Source organism: Epargyreus clarus, unplaced genomic scaffold (genome assembly GCF_041222505.1).
Source record: "Epargyreus clarus isolate Ecla_fem2 unplaced genomic scaffold, WU_Ecla_fem_2.2 ptg000023l, whole genome shotgun sequence".
NCBI lineage: Eukaryota > Metazoa > Arthropoda > Insecta > Lepidoptera > Hesperiidae > Epargyreus > Epargyreus clarus.
In genome coordinates this window covers 5,808,896-5,827,900 of record NW_027332230.1, presented here as the reverse complement: position 1 = coordinate 5,827,900, position 19,005 = coordinate 5,808,896, and the positions used below count along the sequence as shown (strand labels likewise).

Sequence of the window (19,005 nt, the reverse complement as noted above, 5' to 3'; positions counted from 1 at the left end):
ATTATATATAGACCAAACATTTTGATAAGGGCATGAACTTACTTCATTCATTAACAGTGACATTATAAGGAACTGTAAGATGTAAGATGAAAACGAAGTTCATAATTTATTATATACTTTATTATTTTATTAGACCCTTTACCAAATTATTATAAGTAAATAAATAAAATTACATACTCGGTAATAAGTACCAATTTTTATCCTAAATCATCATAACAAGATGTTAAGATAATAAATCTATCAACTGCAAATAAACTTTATCATAAAAACAAGCAACAGCCATATTGCAAATATTTCACTTTATATAAATAACACTATTCGTTTTTATTTTTATAGAACATGTAAATATTATTTAATGTGACAACAGTTTAAAATGCACACATCTAAATATAGATAATTATACATATATAATTAATTTAAATAAAATTTCGAAAAAATTTTAATATTCAAGTTATTACTGATCTAAGGCACAATCTGCTAAAATTTGATATAGTTTACTATCACTCATTGTTCCAAACTGGTTGATCTTAAAACACATCATTCAATATTGATAAAATTACATTGTTACTTTACTTAATTATAATAACATCATAAATGTAACAGAAAAAATATTAACGACACTCTCAATCATTAAAATAATTGCTTTTCTCCTATCTTACATGTTAGACACATAACAACTTAAAACGAAATTAAAAGGTTGGTAAGCTGTGTTTTGGTATTAAGGTGAGGATTGCTACACTAAAGCATTCATGTAATGTAACATGTATGATCGCGGGTGGCTAAAATAATACCATTCTCAAACGGGGATTCAAAATAAAATAGAATACTTAGCGACAATCAACCGGTACGCGATCGATATTACCAATCACACCGAAATCAATAAATAATTAAAATGTACTCAAAAATATAAAATATATCATACACGACCAAATACTTTCGAGACGAAAGATAGAACATAATATTGTTTAAAGAATAAACTGTCTCTAGACGGCTGGTGTGGATTGTGACGGAACCGGTTACGTCGGCAATATAATTTGGGCCGAAAGTCCATTTTAAGTCACTCCGTGTGAGAATGGTCTACCAATTGAAATTTCTAATGACATCATCTTTTAAATGAAAAATTCTTATGTATAAAATAATTGCCACCTCGATTTGATGATTTTAAAATTATATCGTTAGAATCTGATATAATTCAGAGATTTAAATGACCTACCTATAACAAAACTGTTAATCAGGTGTTTCAAAATACTGCAAGTATTAACTACACAATTGACTTTGCATTTACTGTCTTAAAACAAAGTTCAATACTTCCCAGTTTGCAATACAACTATAACCACTAAAAATAAAACATTTACATCCAACAATTAACAAGTTATTTCTCTGCATTATGAAAAAAATCGAACAAGGAGAAATAATTCCTTACTAGATTTTTTTTACAAATCGTCCTACTTCGTTTAATTAAAATTCAACTACTTCTGTAAACCTCTGGATTTTTAGTAAACATTTATAGTTAAGATCTGTCCTTAACGATCATCTAAACTCTATAAATATATTAACTCTATTAAATATTAAAGGCAATATCTATCGTTAGATATGGACGGATTAAGTAAAGGCGCCCAATGGGGGTTACCGATTAATAATATTAATAGCTCTTATATAATTCTACACTTAAAACTAAATCGCGGCGTAACGGTAGAAACCAACCAATATAAATATATAATTATGTAAATATTCAAGTCTACACAATATAACCAACAATGAAACAGCATAATATAAGAATCTCTATAAATAAATATGTGTTGCATGTTTCAGGTAACTCACTAATAAGTCCACGCGCCATGGACGGACTACCGCGCCGCCGACTTCTACTCTAGCACAAAATTGAATAACAAAACATAACTTCCTTGGTAAACATAATTTCAGTTCCACCTAAGTCAATTTCGTAAACTTAACAGGCAAGACCACAACCGATATTAAGTACTTATTAGCTACAGGAATGTAAATCTGAGGTCAAGGAATCTACATATTAAGATAAATGGAACGGACCAATGACATTAAAGTAGTACTGAAAAGAAAAAAAAAACTAATATAAACATACTTATTTTATTATATATCAGCAAAAGATAACGTAATTTGGATAAGATCTCCTACCACTCCTCTGCTTTAAGTAAGCCATTTCATTATAAAGTTGAGCATAATCATTTAAGTCAAAATGCATTAAGTTTTTAATCGCCATTAAAGCTGTTCTAAGTGATACCGCCAAATCTCGCAAATTAATTGATAACTATCAATAAAATCGTTGTGTTGAGAATAAAGTAAAAATAAAGCAACAATTAATAGACACCAAAATCAGCACGCGAATTTTTAGAACTAAAAAAAATAAACAGCAACATTCCATGGAATGTTGAATAATAATATATTTAAACTTTTGTGCGTTTAAACACATAGGATAGGTACCATAGTCACAATGTTGAGCCTAATTGAAGGTATTGAGCAAGTATTGCACATTGCAATTGGCTTCGTCGATTTTCTATTCATAATTAATAATTTTAAGTACATAAAATAGATCTGTATAATTTAGAAATAAATAATAACAACAAAATATAATTAAATGTACATAAGTATTAGTCGTGGACTTGCATCACATGCTCTAATAGAAAACGAACAAAAATGGAATGTAGTAGAATTTATAATTCTTGTCTGCAATCACAATAATTAAACAATCAGGATAATATATAGGCTTTGCCTTAGTATAATCTTCTCATCAACAGCAAAATGTAAAAATATATTAATTTGTACACTCTTATTCATTCTTTCTAATAAACATTTGTAAAATTTACTATCGCACCAAAATACTCTATAAATATCTCGTTTTACGCTCATGTACTATTAAGTACTGTGAAATGAAATAAAAATAAATAAAACCTTCCTAGAATATAATTTTAAGTATCACTTCTCATTCCCCACCAAAGGCTAAATCAATATAACAGTGTCATATGGAATGTTAATTTCAATTTGGAATGCACACATTTATAATCAGATTATTCCTTCATTATTCATGGATTACGTCATCTAATCAGTTTCCAGATTGTAGCTAAATTCATACTATCCATCAAACCCACAATTATTTAAATACTAAAATATCCATACAAATATCTTCGCACATTTAACTACTATTACCACTAAATAACCCTCACGTAATTTGCACTTTTTAAAATTATAATAGCTTCGGGGGGACGTTCAGCGTATAGCAAATTCGAAGCTCTTTCACCTGTAATATGCCCGATAAATTTATTTCTAACAATTACATGAGATGACTGAAAATAATTACAACAGGATTCGTCGGAATGAAGTAGATATGTTGCGTCTCGACCATAGTGAATATGAAAGGTGAAGTATCTTCGAAGTGCTTACGTACTATGCACACAATCTGTGCAAGTGCATTAAAAATAAAGTCAGTGATTGTCGAACGGCCCCCCGGCAAACAGTCATTGGTGGCTCTTGCTCAGAAGGTGGGAGTTGAACTCGTACACGTTGCAGCACTGCTCGCCGCAGATGTTGCACTTCCAGGGGTTAGAGTCGCAGTGGCAACCCTTGTGCAAGAAGTACAGGGTCGAGTCGGGGAATGTTATGGAGCAAAACGTACATACGAGCGACGACGGCAACATCGCGGCGTCGCCGTGCGTTGACGTTATCACACCGCCTTCCGATGGAGAGGCTCTGGATGTCTGTGAACACCAAATATTTGTTAGTTACCACTGCCTTCAACCAAATAGAGCACAAAGTTCCCTTTACAAATTAGATGTGATACCTAGAACTACTTGAAAATGAAATAAAAAAAGAAAACTTGTCACCACCACTTCGTTCCGAGCAATATGAACATTAAATAAGTAACTGTCTTCCATAATATCTACTATACATAAATCCAAACTCTATTATTTTATTAAATTGATATGGTAACCTAGTTTATTTTTCCTTATTATATTAATTATCAGGGAAGAAAAACACTGATAAGATACTATGCAAGAGTTTCCTCAAAAATTTTCAAATGTTTATTGGTGAAACAATATATGGGTATTTAAGTAAAATCTAACCAGTCCGACAGAGTTATACAATAATCAATTGAATAAATTGTCAACGACAACTAAACAACCCGCAAATACACATTTGTTGAAACAATCACAATAAAATCGTCACGATTACATACGTTGGAGCCTCTCGAGCGCCCGCGTGCCGATATACGTCGCCGTAGATCTTCACGCAACAGGCTCTTGAGGGGTGATACCTTAATCAAGGACGACAGACTCGACGACACTCCGCGCTTGTCGCCGTTGGCCTCGCCGTCCCGCGACTCGCCCTGGCCTGACTCTTCCTGAGTGTTTGGCTCCTGAAACCACATTATAATATTTTAAACGAGAATTACACTAAATATTATTGATAACAGATTTTCGCGTTGAACACTAATTGCCATAAAAATAGCAAAATTTGAAGGCGGTAGTTGACTTTATAGTTCGATAGCTGAAGCGCCACCACTATAATAATTTTGTCCTGATAACTGCAGTAGTTAGTAACTCGGCCTTTGAATCGGGCGGATCGAAGTTCGAATCAGCCAGATTGATCTGATTCTTCAAAGTTATGTGCGTATTAGATATTCACTTGCTTAAAGTGTGAAGGAAAACATTGTAAGAAACTATATTATCAAGCATGTGCGATGAGTTCCATTTTTATAGTTTTACATAATATACACAAACGTTAATAACTTTAAATAACAAAAACTATGTACACTACTACTATAAGACAGGATTAGATAGAAAAATAGTCATCACATATCAGAGTTCTAATACAAAAATATAATTAGGTACCTGTTTTATGGGTATAAGCGTGATAGAGGGAGTAATACTGGTGGGAAGACCAAGTGAACTGCTAGCTACCGCACTGTCGCCCGATTGTGGTGAACTCGGACCTTCACCGTTCATACGCGATTCTGAAATTAAATCAAAATATTTTTCTCAATATATTAATAAAATCAAAATATTAATAAGAAATGAAAATATATATAATGTATGCTATGCTTTTATCAACTTTATCAAGTTTTTGTATGTTTCTTTGAACCTTGAACCGGTCTTGACATCTTATACTGAATAGTAACTCTTTGTAAAGGTGTAAGCATAAACTTCGTCTACTGAGATTATATAAACTTGTTAACAAACTAACATAATTCCTAAGTATATAAGCGTTTCAATATACCTGAGTTACTCAAATGATTGGTCTGTCCTGGGGAGAATGTTTCATTATTATCAGCCATCGAGATTTCTACGTGTGGAGTCAAATAGTGCATAGGAGGTGTTGCGTTGTCTACAGAACGAGCGCCATTGCTGTCCCCGCTGTCGGAGTAGGCGGCCGCGACCGAAACCGATAGGCCAGACCCTAACGCGCCCAGTGCATTCATCGCGCTCGGGTCTATGGTGCCATCAGTATATGCAGCATTCGCGATGCCAGCAGCGAGAAGGGAAACAGAGTTATTACCCGGACCTGGATTATCCAAATCGATACCGTGCCTGTAAGGGAACATACAATTAGTCCTAAAAACAACATCTGTAAACGGCAACAAACAAAAAACGTTACAAACCTGTTGAAGAAATGAACTCTTAAACTTTTCATCGTGGGCGCACGGTAGCTACATAGGGGGCAAGTCTTGACGAGGTCGTGTTGACCGACGTGTTCGTTTTGGAAATGGGCACGCATGGCAATCTGTCGCTGAAAACCTCTGTTGCAAATGGGGCAATGATATGGCAAGCTCTTTGTGTGTGTCGTGAAGTGTTCCGCCAAATGGTCCTTTCTGAAGAATCTTTTCTGGCAAACGCGACATTCGTAGGGTTTGACCCCCGTATGTCGCATTTTATGCCGACGCATGTTAGCGCCATTTGAAAATTTCATATTGCAGACATCACACTCGAATAGCTTTCTGTGCGGCCGAGCGTCCGCATTCTGAGCTGCCGCCACATTGTTGTTGTCGGGTGAACACTGTGCCATGTGTGTCGTCAATGCTCTGCTACTTAGTGTACTAAAGCTATTGCAAGTGGTACATTTCAGTAACGTACCACTCCCCCTTTTTGGAGTTTCTTTGCTCGCCGTGGCCGCCTAGAAACAAAAGAGGAAAATAATTATTTTTCTCTAATAACATACATTAGAATTTAAAGTTATATAAAAGTGTTATTTAATATCTTAACTACAAATTTAATAGGTGTGACCACTACGCTCATTCTAATCAGTTTAATTATTTTAAGCACTCAACTTTATTGACTACCAGTATTACAGTAAATATAGTCAAGTACTTCAGTAATTGTTATTAATGAATATGGACAAATTATCTGTCGGTGATTATTGAAATCGTAATTAATATTTCATTGTATTATTTCAATAAAATATTATTTAATATATCAACTCATTGAAGTATAGAGACTTATTTTAAGAACTTAATTCGAATTCTACATAAAAGCTAAAGTCTTAATGATGTATGGTCATAGCCATAGATATGACCATTTACATCACCAACGGTAACCAAATTAGATGACCTGTTTGTTATCACTAGGCACAGATATGATAACAAAATATGTCACATGGATTTTATATTTATAGGTTATTATTAGAGGAAAGAGGGACAAAGCTAGTTCTTGTCTTGTAAAATCTCATAATATTGCAATGACCTAAAAACAAATATAGTTGATTTCTCAATTTTTCATAACATATTTCTGAGGATTTAAATTGCATTAAATTTTTAAATAACAATAACTTAATTAATTGGGTAATAATTACTATTATTATACAAGGTTACATACATAGATACATAGCAGTTGAATACAGAACCTCTTTTTACCATTTTCACCATAAAATTAATTCTGATTATAATGATATCAAATTTAAGTCCCATCTTTGTACTTTTCTAGTGATAACATTAATATCCCAATGACTCAACTGTATAGGGAAGAGATAATGATGCCCAAATACTGTGGTCTTATCTCATGTAGGAGTTAATGTAACAGTAATTTATAAAACACATCACAAATATAGTTTATTATCGGGTTTTATTTTAAAATTGGTGATAGCCTACCTCTCCTATCTAAAGGAGGCATATGATGAGCATTTTTTTGCTAGTTTTATCCACAGATGTCCTTTATAAGGCCATAGTCTATTTATGACACAGTCTATAAAATTGAGATCATCCTTAAGATTTTCTCAGGTATGTAGATTTCCATATTATGTTTTCCTTAACAGTTAAATCAAATAATAATTTATTTAAAATACACATATTACTTGGAAAAGGAGAAGGAATGTGAACTGTGGATCATAAACAATTTCTGAATAGCAAGCAGGCAGGAGTTGGATTTCTGCATTTGTCTAACACTGTAAGAACCAATAAACCGAATTGCCTTTAATTGTGCCGAAGGCTTCATTATGATCTCCATGGGGATATCGTCTCAAGACATTACTGAGCGAAAATCGTGCTATGGAGGCGTGAAGAGTGAAGTGTTTACGCTTCTTGTTACCAGAAACATTTTCATTTTATAAGATAACGCAAACATGCTTCCTGGCTCACATATAACTCAGCCAACATCCATAAAACAATTGAGCTTAACAATATGGCTATAAATAGCCAGATCTAGATGTGGAAATAGGAAAGGTTGCTGTTATGGGGTAGTCTATAAGTTGATAATGTGGCATCACAGGCCTTGTTGACTCTACACCAGCGACCTCTTGCGGCCGAGATGGCACAATGAGACAATCACTAGGGCAGATGGAAGTAATGTGACTATTTCTATGAAGATACAATGACATATTGCAAATTGCTTTAGGTGTACATCAATGGGCTAGCAATTTGGCTCAGCTGTTTAATGTTTCATTTTAGATTTATTTTATGTTTAGTTATAATGAAAATTAAATCCAATAGACATTTTATAAATGTTATATCTCAAATGGGATTTACATTTGGTTCATGTTTTAATAATTAAATAGATAAGCATGTTCTATCCAAACCGTAATGACTCATACCGGGAAAAGATACAAATATCTAATAGAGTTGTGTCAAATGGGAGTGAAGGTCATAATATTTTGATAACTACTTCCAATTTTACTAAGAACTTGGTGCTGAAATGATTTTACTATGGATTACATGTGAAAAATTGTGGTAAGCAATCACTTGAAATTAGGCATGAGTGAAAGTCTTCAGTTAAGTTCTAATAGGAACACACAATGTAACATTTTAATACATCTACGCTATATAGAGTTTTAAATGTCTATAATTCTATATATTAGGAAGAACAACAGACTGAATATTAGAAAGAAAGAAACCATTTATTTTACATGCTATACAAGTTACAACATACAAAAGAAAATAATAATATTGGAAGGGATACAATAAAAAATAATAACAAATAAAAAAACATGTGACGTAAATGATAGAGTATAGCAGCAAAAATGGTCACACTCAGTCTCTGCCGATGCCTGTGAAAAATAACAGACTCCGGCGACTGGTTTTCAGTGCGGCTCTGTACGTCGTGCAACTCTAAATGGTCTTTCCAAGTAATTTAACTTAATTTAAAGAAGTTATAAATATCATTTAGATTTTTTCATCTAGAATCAAAATAGTGCAACAATTGTATTTGTTATTTCCATTTGCAATTAAAATATAAATAGGTAGAGAAAAAACGTCATGACTCTTTTTCTCTTTTTTTGTCAACAATCTTACTTTTTATTTGGGTAGCTATTGATAAGTTGTGTAGTTATTGAAACATACTCAAATTTTCGATAATTATGGATGAATTTGTACAACTAGTGGAAATTATATGACATACAATCTGAAGGATTTCAAAAATGACTATGATAAATTAATTAATCTCCGCTCTACAGTTCGTTATTATTTCTATGACTTCCGTATTACACAGTTCATTTTGTAATATAATGTTACACTACCACAATCTTTAATTTGTATAGCAAATCTAGATATTTTGGCAACTTGATTCTAAATATCTGAATGAATAGTACAACTGAATGATTAGTAATAACCTGTTTTAATGTAATAGATTATTGTTCAGATCATATAAATATTACATTAAGAAGCAGACTATGTGAATAATAAGTAGAATTGAAATATTCTCATAAATTGCCACCAAAAGTAGTTCAGCTGGTAATATTATAGTGAATATTATAGTGAATAGTTATAATGCAGTTACAATGTCACAAGAGGCTATTAACACAGTTGTATACATTGTTGGAACACTGGATATTCTACTAACCTGTAGAATGAATTTAGGTCATTACTTGAAAACCAATAAATAGATTATTTTTAAAGTTAAACCATGAATACATACTACTCAAGATTATTCAATAATTTGAATCAGACTGTCTAGTTGACAAGGTAAACAATTGTATGCACATCTTCAAAAAGCAAATAATTTTTGGAATTGCATATTATTACAGAACAGTACATGACACTGTGATCTAAAATAAACATGAATACGGGAATTACAAGTAGATCTACTTCTAGATGGTATAAAACACCAAAAAATAAATAAAGGACAACTTATAAACATTTTCTCTAAATACTTTATAGATAAGGATACTGACCGGTTCATTTTTTACAGCAGGTAGATTCGGCGACACGGTGCCAGAGTCGGCCTCTGTTTCCCCTTTTGATGACATCACATTAGGTCGCGGCCTTTCTGCACATCACTCTCCCGCCTCGCGCGACTACAACCATAAACACATACCAAACTTAGTAAAATCTACTAACAAACATCGAAACACCTTCCACTAACGTTTAATTAGCCATAAATCCACTATTCGACAACATCTTACAAGAATGGCGAGGTGACCCATTTACGAAAACATACAAATTATCGACTCGCGATAGACTATTTTTAATCGTTATCTATTGCATCCTATGGATATTCCACATCACGATAATAGGATAAAAATCCCAAAAGAACATTTTCTATAACTGAGAAACAAAACAACACACTCACTTGATAGTCTGACTTGATACGTCGACAGCCAGAACAGCGGTATTTTAGGGAGAGATCGCTATGTGGCCTAATTCAACGCTCGAACTCTATGCACAAAATACGTGTTACGCGGATAACTGTAAATGCACAAATAAGTGGGTCTCCACCATGAGCTTATGTTAATTGGATATTAAATTACGTTATCACTTTTTACTTTATCTAATAAATTCATATGTTGTAAAATGAAATCACAAACATTTTTATCAAACCCATTCTGTTTCTCTACTCGCTCATCTACGGTGGGTGGATCGGTTCGGTAGTTCGGATCGGATAAATAAATATAAAAAAAACATGGTGAATCGTCTTTTTTCATAATGATATTTATTGCTAGCAACACAGACATATGTAAGGAGTAAAAAGTTTACTTGACTCTTTTGCACTAATATAATTTTGATATAGGTGTCTCTTTTAGAAAGGAATTCGGATACACGATACAAAGTATAGAACGAATGTCTTCTGATAATAATAATATCAATAAATGCTGAATGAAGTAATGATTAAACGACCAGTCACTTAAATTAATTTACAGTTTTAAAATATAATTCTAGAACAATTAGGTCTTATTTTAGACGTATTGTGTAATTCTATGTCATCGTAAAGTCTAGGGCAATTAATTTCGACTTACGTATAAAATTAGTTCATATTCCCCAATAAAAACAACAATCAAATTTAGGAAGAAAGACAAGAATCTAAGGCCATCAAATGAAGGTATACAATAGTTTATGAACCTATTCCAAGGGTACAAATAAATAATAAAACAGAAGATTGTAGTACAGATTTAAATGAAGAGAAATAAATGAGTCTATAAGATAAATAAATTATTAAGTTAAATTTTTATTTGCTTTTTATTAAAATCTTCTTTGCGAAGCCTTGGGAAGAATCCAATTTTCGGTTTATTTATGTTTAATTAATATCTGTCAAAAGTGTCACTTGTGACTTGAAATCAGTTCAATAGTGTCAGACCTACTGTCAGTCTATGTCTATGATTTCATTCATTCATATTTTAATTGTTGTGTAGTGTAATTAATGTTGTTATTTATCATTAGGGTATAATTAAATTTGCTTCGAATTGGCGAATGACGTTGAAAAGCTACAAACGAGTTTTATAACCACTTTTATCCGCCGTTAGATAGCAACTTTTATCGAGTACAGTGCTTAGACAATTTTGGTTTTTCCATTCCACATGAATCACGTATTTGAGGAAACAGTGGAGAAAGTCTTATGGACGGATCTGGCTACGAAAAGTATTAATTGAATTATTTATGTGTAAATAGATAATAATGTGTCCATCGTCTGTATCAGCATTTTTTAGTCAGTGGAGACTATGGATTCGGCCTTTTGTGATTGCGACATATATAATTCTTGTCATAGTTTTGGTACCATTGCTTATTATTCACTCGTTGCAAAATGGTTTCACGAAATCTGACCAAGGCACTTTGGTTGGGGGCGGATTTGTACTCCTGGCCCTGCCAATCTCCATATGGCAAATAACCCAGCATATTGTCCACTACACCAAACCATCTCTTCAGAAACACATAATTCGGTAAGAGGAACTAATTATTATGCAATGATTCTCTTTAGTTTATTTTAGTCAATAAAATTATAGACAACAGTGTAATACTGCATCAATGTAGACTAAAACAACAGGGTAATTTCAAATTGTTGTAATGACCTTTATTTCGTATTTGTTTGTACAGATGTATTAAAATGTACATAATATAAAAATACAAAACTTGTTTTCAGAATATTATGGATGGTGCCAATCTATGCTTTAAATGCCTGGATAGGCCTAGAATTTCCAGAGCAATCCATTTACATGGATTCTTTGCGAGAATGCTATGAGGCTTATGTAATTTACAACTTCATGAAGTATTTGCTGAATTATTTAAACGATGGTCAAGACTTAGAAGCAATGCTTGAGACCAAGCCTCAAGTGTATCACATATTTCCCTTATGTTGTCTGACTCCATGGGAAATGGGCAAGTAAGTTCTTGTTTTTACACTTTATACTTACTTTTGCTATATAACGTATGTCTTTGTTAACTTTCACACAAATTATATTACCTTAAATTCTGCTAGGTGGAAATACAAGATTAAGGAGGAATTGAAAGAACCACATTCCAGAATATTGTTATAAAAGTATTAATGATGTTAAAAGTAGAAACAGGTTTCAAATACATTACTTAATTGCTTTGAATTTTTTAATTATGTTACACAATCAGCATTATTAATGAACTTTAAAAAAATAATGCAATATAATTATTTCTGCCTGTTGCCTACACAGGTGCCTATTGTTTAATGACAACAACTGTAGCATTTCAGTCCATGTTTACTTTGATAACAGGCCTGACATTAATGAATTAATGGAAATATGTTTATGAACCTGATAGAGCTTTTGGTCAAAGCACAGTAGAAACCAATGACATCAATTTTCTGAAATTTGTACACTAAAAAGGAAATATTTTCATTTATGCCAAGTGGAGGTGGTCAATATTAAATAATCTGTATTTGTCATAAAAGAGCCGATTTTATTTAAAGTATTTTTCTTTTCTTGTCTAGATTAGGACAGAGTTCAGTTTGCCCTAGCCTAAACATTGTAAATCCTTTTTTCAGAGAATTTGTACACAACTGCAAACATGGAATACTACAGTACACATTAGTGCGACCAGTCACCACAGTCATATCAATGATATGTGATCTTTGTGGTGTCTATGGTGAGAGCGACTTCAGTCCAAATGTAGCCTTCCCTTACATGATAGCCATTAACAATCTCTCGCAATTTGTGGCAATGTACTGCTTGGTTCTGTTTTATAGAGCAAATAGGGAAGAACTAAAACCAATGAAGCCTATCGGTAAATTCCTTTGTATAAAGGCTGTTGTCTTTTTCTCATTCTTGTAAGTATTATTTTTTTGTAATGAATGTACCTTATTTCATTTTATGTCTTCTATATTCAATTTGTTTTATTTTATTGCAGCCAAGGAGTTATCATCAATATTTTAGTGTACTGTGGTGTTATATCAACAATATTTGATATATCAGATAAAGACAAGATAAAGATTATATCTTCAAAGCTACAGGTGAGATTAAATTTAGCTTATCTATCAAATATTATGTAAACAAATTAATAATACAAAACAAAACACTTACTATGTAATCAATATTCTGAGATAGAATTTTGTTTCAAGGAATATATCAGTAGATAGACAAGTTCAGCCATTTTGGAAAAAGATCAGAGATTTTTTGCAAACATACAGATAAAATATAAAATAAAATTGATACCATAAGTTGTTTGGTAAATTCTGCAAGTTTCATAAAAAAGAAATGTTTTCAAAATCAATCAAAATATATTTATCTTTAGTACTTAATGTGTATTTGAAAATATAAATCTTAAACAGTTGTTGTTGAATCATATTCCACAAATCCCATATATGGTGCACGATCTGTAATTAATTCGTATGTTCTATTTTCAGGATTTCCTTATTTGTATTGAAATGTTCCTGGCTGCAATAGCACATCACTACAGTTTCTCCTACAAGCCATTCATGTCGCACCATGAGTCCTCGCCGTCGTGCCTAGGCTCCTTCCTGGCTATGTGGGATGTTTCAGACGTGAAGAGAGATATATCTGAGCATCTTGGTGTAGTTGGTACGTGTTTATAAACTTGTTACATTAATTTGCAGTTGTTACTAACAACAATACATACATTCGTTCTAGTTTCACTGACTAAGCATTGCCGTATTGATTTGTGTGGATAAGGATAATAAATGTTACGTATTATATTATGAAACATCGGTTATGTCGAGTTGCCTATCGAAATATGTCCGGAAATCGTCATGATGTACCTACTTACGATACGAATTATTATTTATTTTTGTTACGTTTTCTTTGCATTTTTAATGTTTTTAGTTATTCTAATTTCAGGAAGCTCATTCAGTAGAAGGTTACGAGGTAAATCGATGTATCATATGGCGCGTGGATACGACGAAAGCTCCAGATTAGTGGCCGAGGCGGTTCCCTCAAGCTCCGCCCCCAATCTGACGACCGAAATAGAACCCCCCGAGACCGAAAGTCGACCTTCCGTCTACGGCTCTCTAGAAAACACTGTCACGACTGGTTCAATGAACTCTGAAACCGAACCTCTACTCGACGATTCTCAGGAGTCTAGTCGAAATCAAAATCCAAAAGTTTAAGGCTAAGTTGTGATATTATGTGATCTAAGTTTGATTTTGTTCTAGGTAGTGATTGTACAGTTAAAGTTATATGAAATGTATACATACCTAATATATCTATGAAAATGATTATTGATGTTACAGATGTTATCTGATTATAAATGAAGATTTGATTTTTTCACATAGTAAATTGTTTGGTGTCGAAAGTAATTGTATTACTTTGATTTATTTATAGTTTATGATTATAATTTCAACACAAAATTTTATATTTTGCATCTTGGTTTATAGCTTGTAAGTAATGTGATATTGTCAAATTGTCCTGAAAATGTATGTCGGTATTTAGTCTTCCTGAATGTACTTTATTGATTAAGTTTATATATGTTACTGTCTCGTTATTTCAATTTGTAATTGATTTTAAAAGTAAATGTGCCTCAGACCCATTTAATTACAATATGTTTAATTTGAATTCAATGAAGTATAAGACAGTTATTTTCTTACCTTCTTTACATTCCTTAAATCTATGCTGATTTCTTAAAAAAATAATAACCTATTTTGTGAAGTGTAGACTAATACATATAAATATTATATTTAATATTAAATAATTTTAAAGCTAGTGTGAAAAGTATAGTTATGATATTAATATTTAAAAGTTTATTTTTGAAAGTAACAAATTCATATCCGAAATCGTCATATTATTTTAAAATTTTATGTCCTAAGTTCCTGTATCCAATATAAAAAATATTCTTGCGAATATCTAAATCGGGGTTCAACCATGACCTCTGCTAGAGCTATCCTAAAGTACAATAGTGTCAGTTGTCCCCTATAAATTATTTTACTATTACTAACTAATGAACTGTGAACGAATTTAATGTATAGGGGGTTCCATTCATATATGTAGCAGGAAATTTAAACTGAAGTAATTTAATAAAGCTATTATTACAGTGATATGTTTATTATGATTTATTATTAAAATTTTGCGGTTCAAAGTTTTGGAAGTCTAATCATTCTAAATGGTTATGCAAAATGTATATGTAGTTGGAATTGCTCACTGTAACAGACCTTCATTTGTGGCATTGGCCACTTACGATTTTTTAGATACAAACATATTTTCTCCTATATATTTTTTTGTCAGAATTCTATTATATTTATTGTAGTTCTAATGAGAACCCTAGTCAAATATAGTTTTCTCTACAAGATACAATTACAAACAATAAACTGTTTATAACGGAATGTTACAGTATTATCAAACATTAAAATAACAATTGATTGTATAATATTATTTATTTTTATATTAATATGAATAAGATTTAAATTATATCAAAGTACATTACAATATTATATAGGAATTTCATCACAGTTTATATACTTACAATTTACATAATATTGTTTATATAGAATCTACTTACATTAAGGATAAGCTTTCAACTTACAAGTGGAATGTAATGATTATATTTTTAAAAGCTAATTATAAAAGTGCAATCTTCAGAGTACATTGTAATATAAAAGTATTTGATAATGCTTAGGATATGTTACGTATAGTAAATACTGACATTATGTTAAATAACATGTTGAATTTGATTAAAACATTTTTGTAATATTCAAATGTATTTCTAATTGGCCTGCCTCATTTCATCTCTGCTTTTATTGAAGTTCTCAAGGGCACTCAAACCTGCTTTCAGACTGTTCGTTTCTATTTTATTCCAAAGAGTACCCATTATCAGGTAATAGAAACATAAACCAGTCATAATTAATTTAATAACATCATACCAAATAACATTCGGCCAAAATCCAACAGAGCCCAACAGGAACATGAATATTAGCCCTCCAGACATAAGGAACAATTTCTTTGTCTTTGTTATGCTTACAATAGCCTCTCTACATACTTTTATAGCCTCTCCTATTGTTTCATCCAAGTTGTCACTGAGTTTATAATTACGGTAAGTGCCTTTCACATTGGTAGGCTTTACTTTGAGTTCTAATGATACAGCATTGTGATCTGAATACGAGAATTCCTGGCCAGGAACCCTGTCTTCCAGTGGATTTCCAAAATTAATAACTTCTGCCTGTAAATCATTGACATTGAAATATATTAATAAAATATATGCTGATTTTATAATAGTTGAAATAAATGTAAACATAATAAAATGTATACAATTATGATAAAAACAAAATAAGAAATATATCTAAAAAAATAAAAATAAATACCTCATATGAAGGGTTAACATGGAAAAGTATGTGATCTATTCTCTTGCCTTCTGGACACAACTTTGCCAACTTAGGATCAGAGTAGCTATTATTTATGGAGTCACAGGTCCCAGTCGGTTTTGGTATCTTTGGATCGTTAAGTACATAATCCAGGCTATATGGGTCTAGCAAGGATGGCAATTGAGTTATTAGCCTGAAAAAAAAAAACATCATCAGATTTATATCTGTAATTAAATATTTTTTTGAATTCACATGGATTCTTAATTGAGTGAACTGTGAGTTTATTAAATTCGTCATTATCAGTATTAGTTATTTTTTTTTTAATAAATAGTGTAGACAACTACCAACAAGAATCAAGCTTTATGAAAAATTTTATGGACTGCGGAAATTCTTCCGGTCTGATTGTGGACACATTTTTTGGTATTATAGCAACAGGACTGTGTTCTGGTTTGAATTAACCATGCAATAATACAAAGTAAGAGTTACTACTTTGAATTATTCCAAGTAAGTCTTTACAGACAGTCAAATTCATAATTGTCTTCATAAATCATATATCCATGAACAAGTAAATAATAAAAATATTTATATTTACTTGAAAGATAAATCTCCAGGTGCCGTATTTAAGTCTCCAGCAAGTATGGAGACATCGGCAGGGGCTGTAGTTAGGTTAATAAATTCTGCAGTGGAATGTGCCTGTAGTACTCTATGAGCCAAGTATATATCATCCACATGGTACTCTGCATGCAACTATAAAAAATGTCAATATTAGTTAAATATCCAAGAAACTAGGAAAACCACAAAAATTCTTATCTGATAATATGTAGGTCAGGTTTGATTCATATACCTGCAAATTGATTTTTTTACTTTAAATACTTATTATAATTAACTCTGTAGTTTATTTCAAAGACAAAGTGTAAGGAAAACAAACAGACACAATACAAATACAAAAAGCAATTTTGCATACCAAAGTCCCATAAAAAAAATCTATTGATGTCTATTATTACAACCTTGCGGCATTAAGTGCCCGATAACATTCAAGTGGCTTATCTACCACTTATAGACTTACATGTGTGCAATATATATTGATCAGCTTATCCTGATACTTGATGCGGCACAGACCTACCCCTTTGCCACCAAACCAGTCTCCATGGTGGACTTTATGTATGTAGCCATTGAGCGACCACTGGTGGAAGAACACATCTTGTATCAGCCATTTGGAGAACACACATAGACCAGAACCAAGCACACCACTAAAACAATGAAGTGAATTATAGTATTTTATGGCATGATATGTATTTTTTTTTTATTATAATATAGGAGTAGCAGACGAGCATACAGTCCACCTAATGGTAAGTGGCTACTGCCGCCCATGGAAATCTGTAATCAATCCCAGATAGGATTAGATATTCCCACCTGAGGTCGACCACAGATGAGCCGCTACTCCTGAGGATTAAGCTGGAACGCCTCGGAAAAATAGGTCTCCCTTACCACACCCTTCAAACCAGAACACAGCAGCGCTTAACACTGTTGTTATAAGGTAGAAATAGGTGTGGCGGTGATGCCGCCGGAGTCAAACCTCAAAGGGTTCTACCACCTTCAAATTGCATGAATTATTACCAAAGTTATTATGGTTTGTTAATAATATTAATATATTGACATTAAAACATTACTGTAGATAGCCCTAAATTTGTATAATATAATATATATTTTTCATGTTCATATTCTTAAACTTTTATACTACATTGTATTTCTATAAAAGAGGATTTTTCTTATTTGTCATCCTACAGTTTCTACGGGAAAGGGAATAAAATTTTCATTTACTTCCATAATTATTTAACATTACACTGAGTTTCAATGATTAGTGGCCAGATTATTATGTTTTTTTATGTTAATATTAATTTCAACACAATTATATAGATATAATAATAAATGACATACCTGTAGAAGTAATGGGAGTAAGGTAGAACATTTTGTAGTTGTTCTTTTATGTATATGTAATCTTTCTCACTCCATATCTCCTGCAGACAAACTATTGTATGTTGACTATTCTTCAAATAATGGGCAATTGCTTTCATTCTCTCAATTCGGTTTTTGGACACTACTGGAATGCCCCTAAAGGGTGAAAAAAATATTTTTATTGTATTTACATGATGTATTGATATTTTAAAAGTATAAAATAACTTACCAGCAGTTTAAAGTGAAAATATTCAGTGTGAAGTCCGACATAATATCTGTTTAACACGTATGTAATTTTGTAGTTGGATGTTAATTAATTTCTGCACACAGGATTTTTGTTACTTTGCAAATATAAAACAGTTCTACAAAGTTCTATATTTTCACTTATTAATTATATATGTTTTAATTCAATGAAAGTGTTATTTTTCAACTAGCCTGAACGGACAATAGACTGATTATTTATAATTAACCTAAATAAATAATTAAACTAACCGAAGTTCTGATACTTCTAAATTCTAATCACGAATGACATGTAAAATTTGACATGAATAGAAACGTCAATGACAATTGTCATTGTCAATAATAGGTTATGATGATTGTCTATACTTTTGCG

The 19,005-nt window shown here is 32.0% G+C and overlaps 3 protein-coding genes across 4 annotated transcripts; 1 reads left to right on the top strand and 2 right to left on the bottom strand.

Annotated features, from left to right (window-relative positions):
* Window positions 1–102: 102 nt before the first annotated feature.
* Window positions 103–10,343, bottom strand: LOC140751725 (uncharacterized). 2 transcript variants are annotated; one of them, XM_073085757.1, is made up of 7 exons: window positions 10,023–10,343; window positions 9,625–9,747; window positions 5,630–6,141; window positions 5,248–5,558; window positions 4,863–4,984; window positions 4,208–4,387; window positions 103–3,728 (listed from the first exon to the last, which is right to left on the bottom strand). In XM_073085757.1, exons 2-7 carry the CDS (start codon window positions 9,697–9,699, stop codon window positions 3,489–3,491), a joined length of 1,440 nt encoding a protein of 479 aa, XP_072941858.1. In that variant the 5' UTR covers window positions 9,700–9,747; window positions 10,023–10,343; the 3' UTR covers window positions 103–3,488. The 2 variants fall into 2 exon arrangements, with proteins under 2 accessions (XP_072941858.1, XP_072941859.1); XM_073085758.1 differs by having other exon boundaries at window positions 4,286–4,387.
* A 665-nt stretch (window positions 10,344–11,008) lies between these two features.
* On the top strand, window positions 11,009–15,834 carry LOC140751726 (transmembrane protein 184C). Its single transcript, XM_073085759.1, has 6 exons — window positions 11,009–11,604; window positions 11,805–12,044; window positions 12,675–12,956; window positions 13,037–13,139; window positions 13,533–13,707; window positions 13,984–15,834. Exons 1-6 carry the CDS (start codon window positions 11,342–11,344, stop codon window positions 14,250–14,252), a joined length of 1,332 nt encoding a protein of 443 aa, XP_072941860.1. The 5' UTR covers window positions 11,009–11,341; the 3' UTR covers window positions 14,253–15,834.
* On the bottom strand, window positions 15,494–18,816 carry nSMase (neutral sphingomyelinase). The gene is made up of 6 exons (XM_073085761.1): window positions 18,622–18,816; window positions 18,375–18,548; window positions 17,503–17,686; window positions 17,029–17,183; window positions 16,437–16,629; window positions 15,494–16,294 (listed from the first exon to the last, which is right to left on the bottom strand). Exons 1-6 carry the CDS (start codon window positions 18,660–18,662, stop codon window positions 15,842–15,844), a joined length of 1,200 nt encoding a protein of 399 aa, XP_072941862.1. The 5' UTR covers window positions 18,663–18,816; the 3' UTR covers window positions 15,494–15,841.
* Window positions 18,817–19,005: the final 189 nt, after the last annotated feature.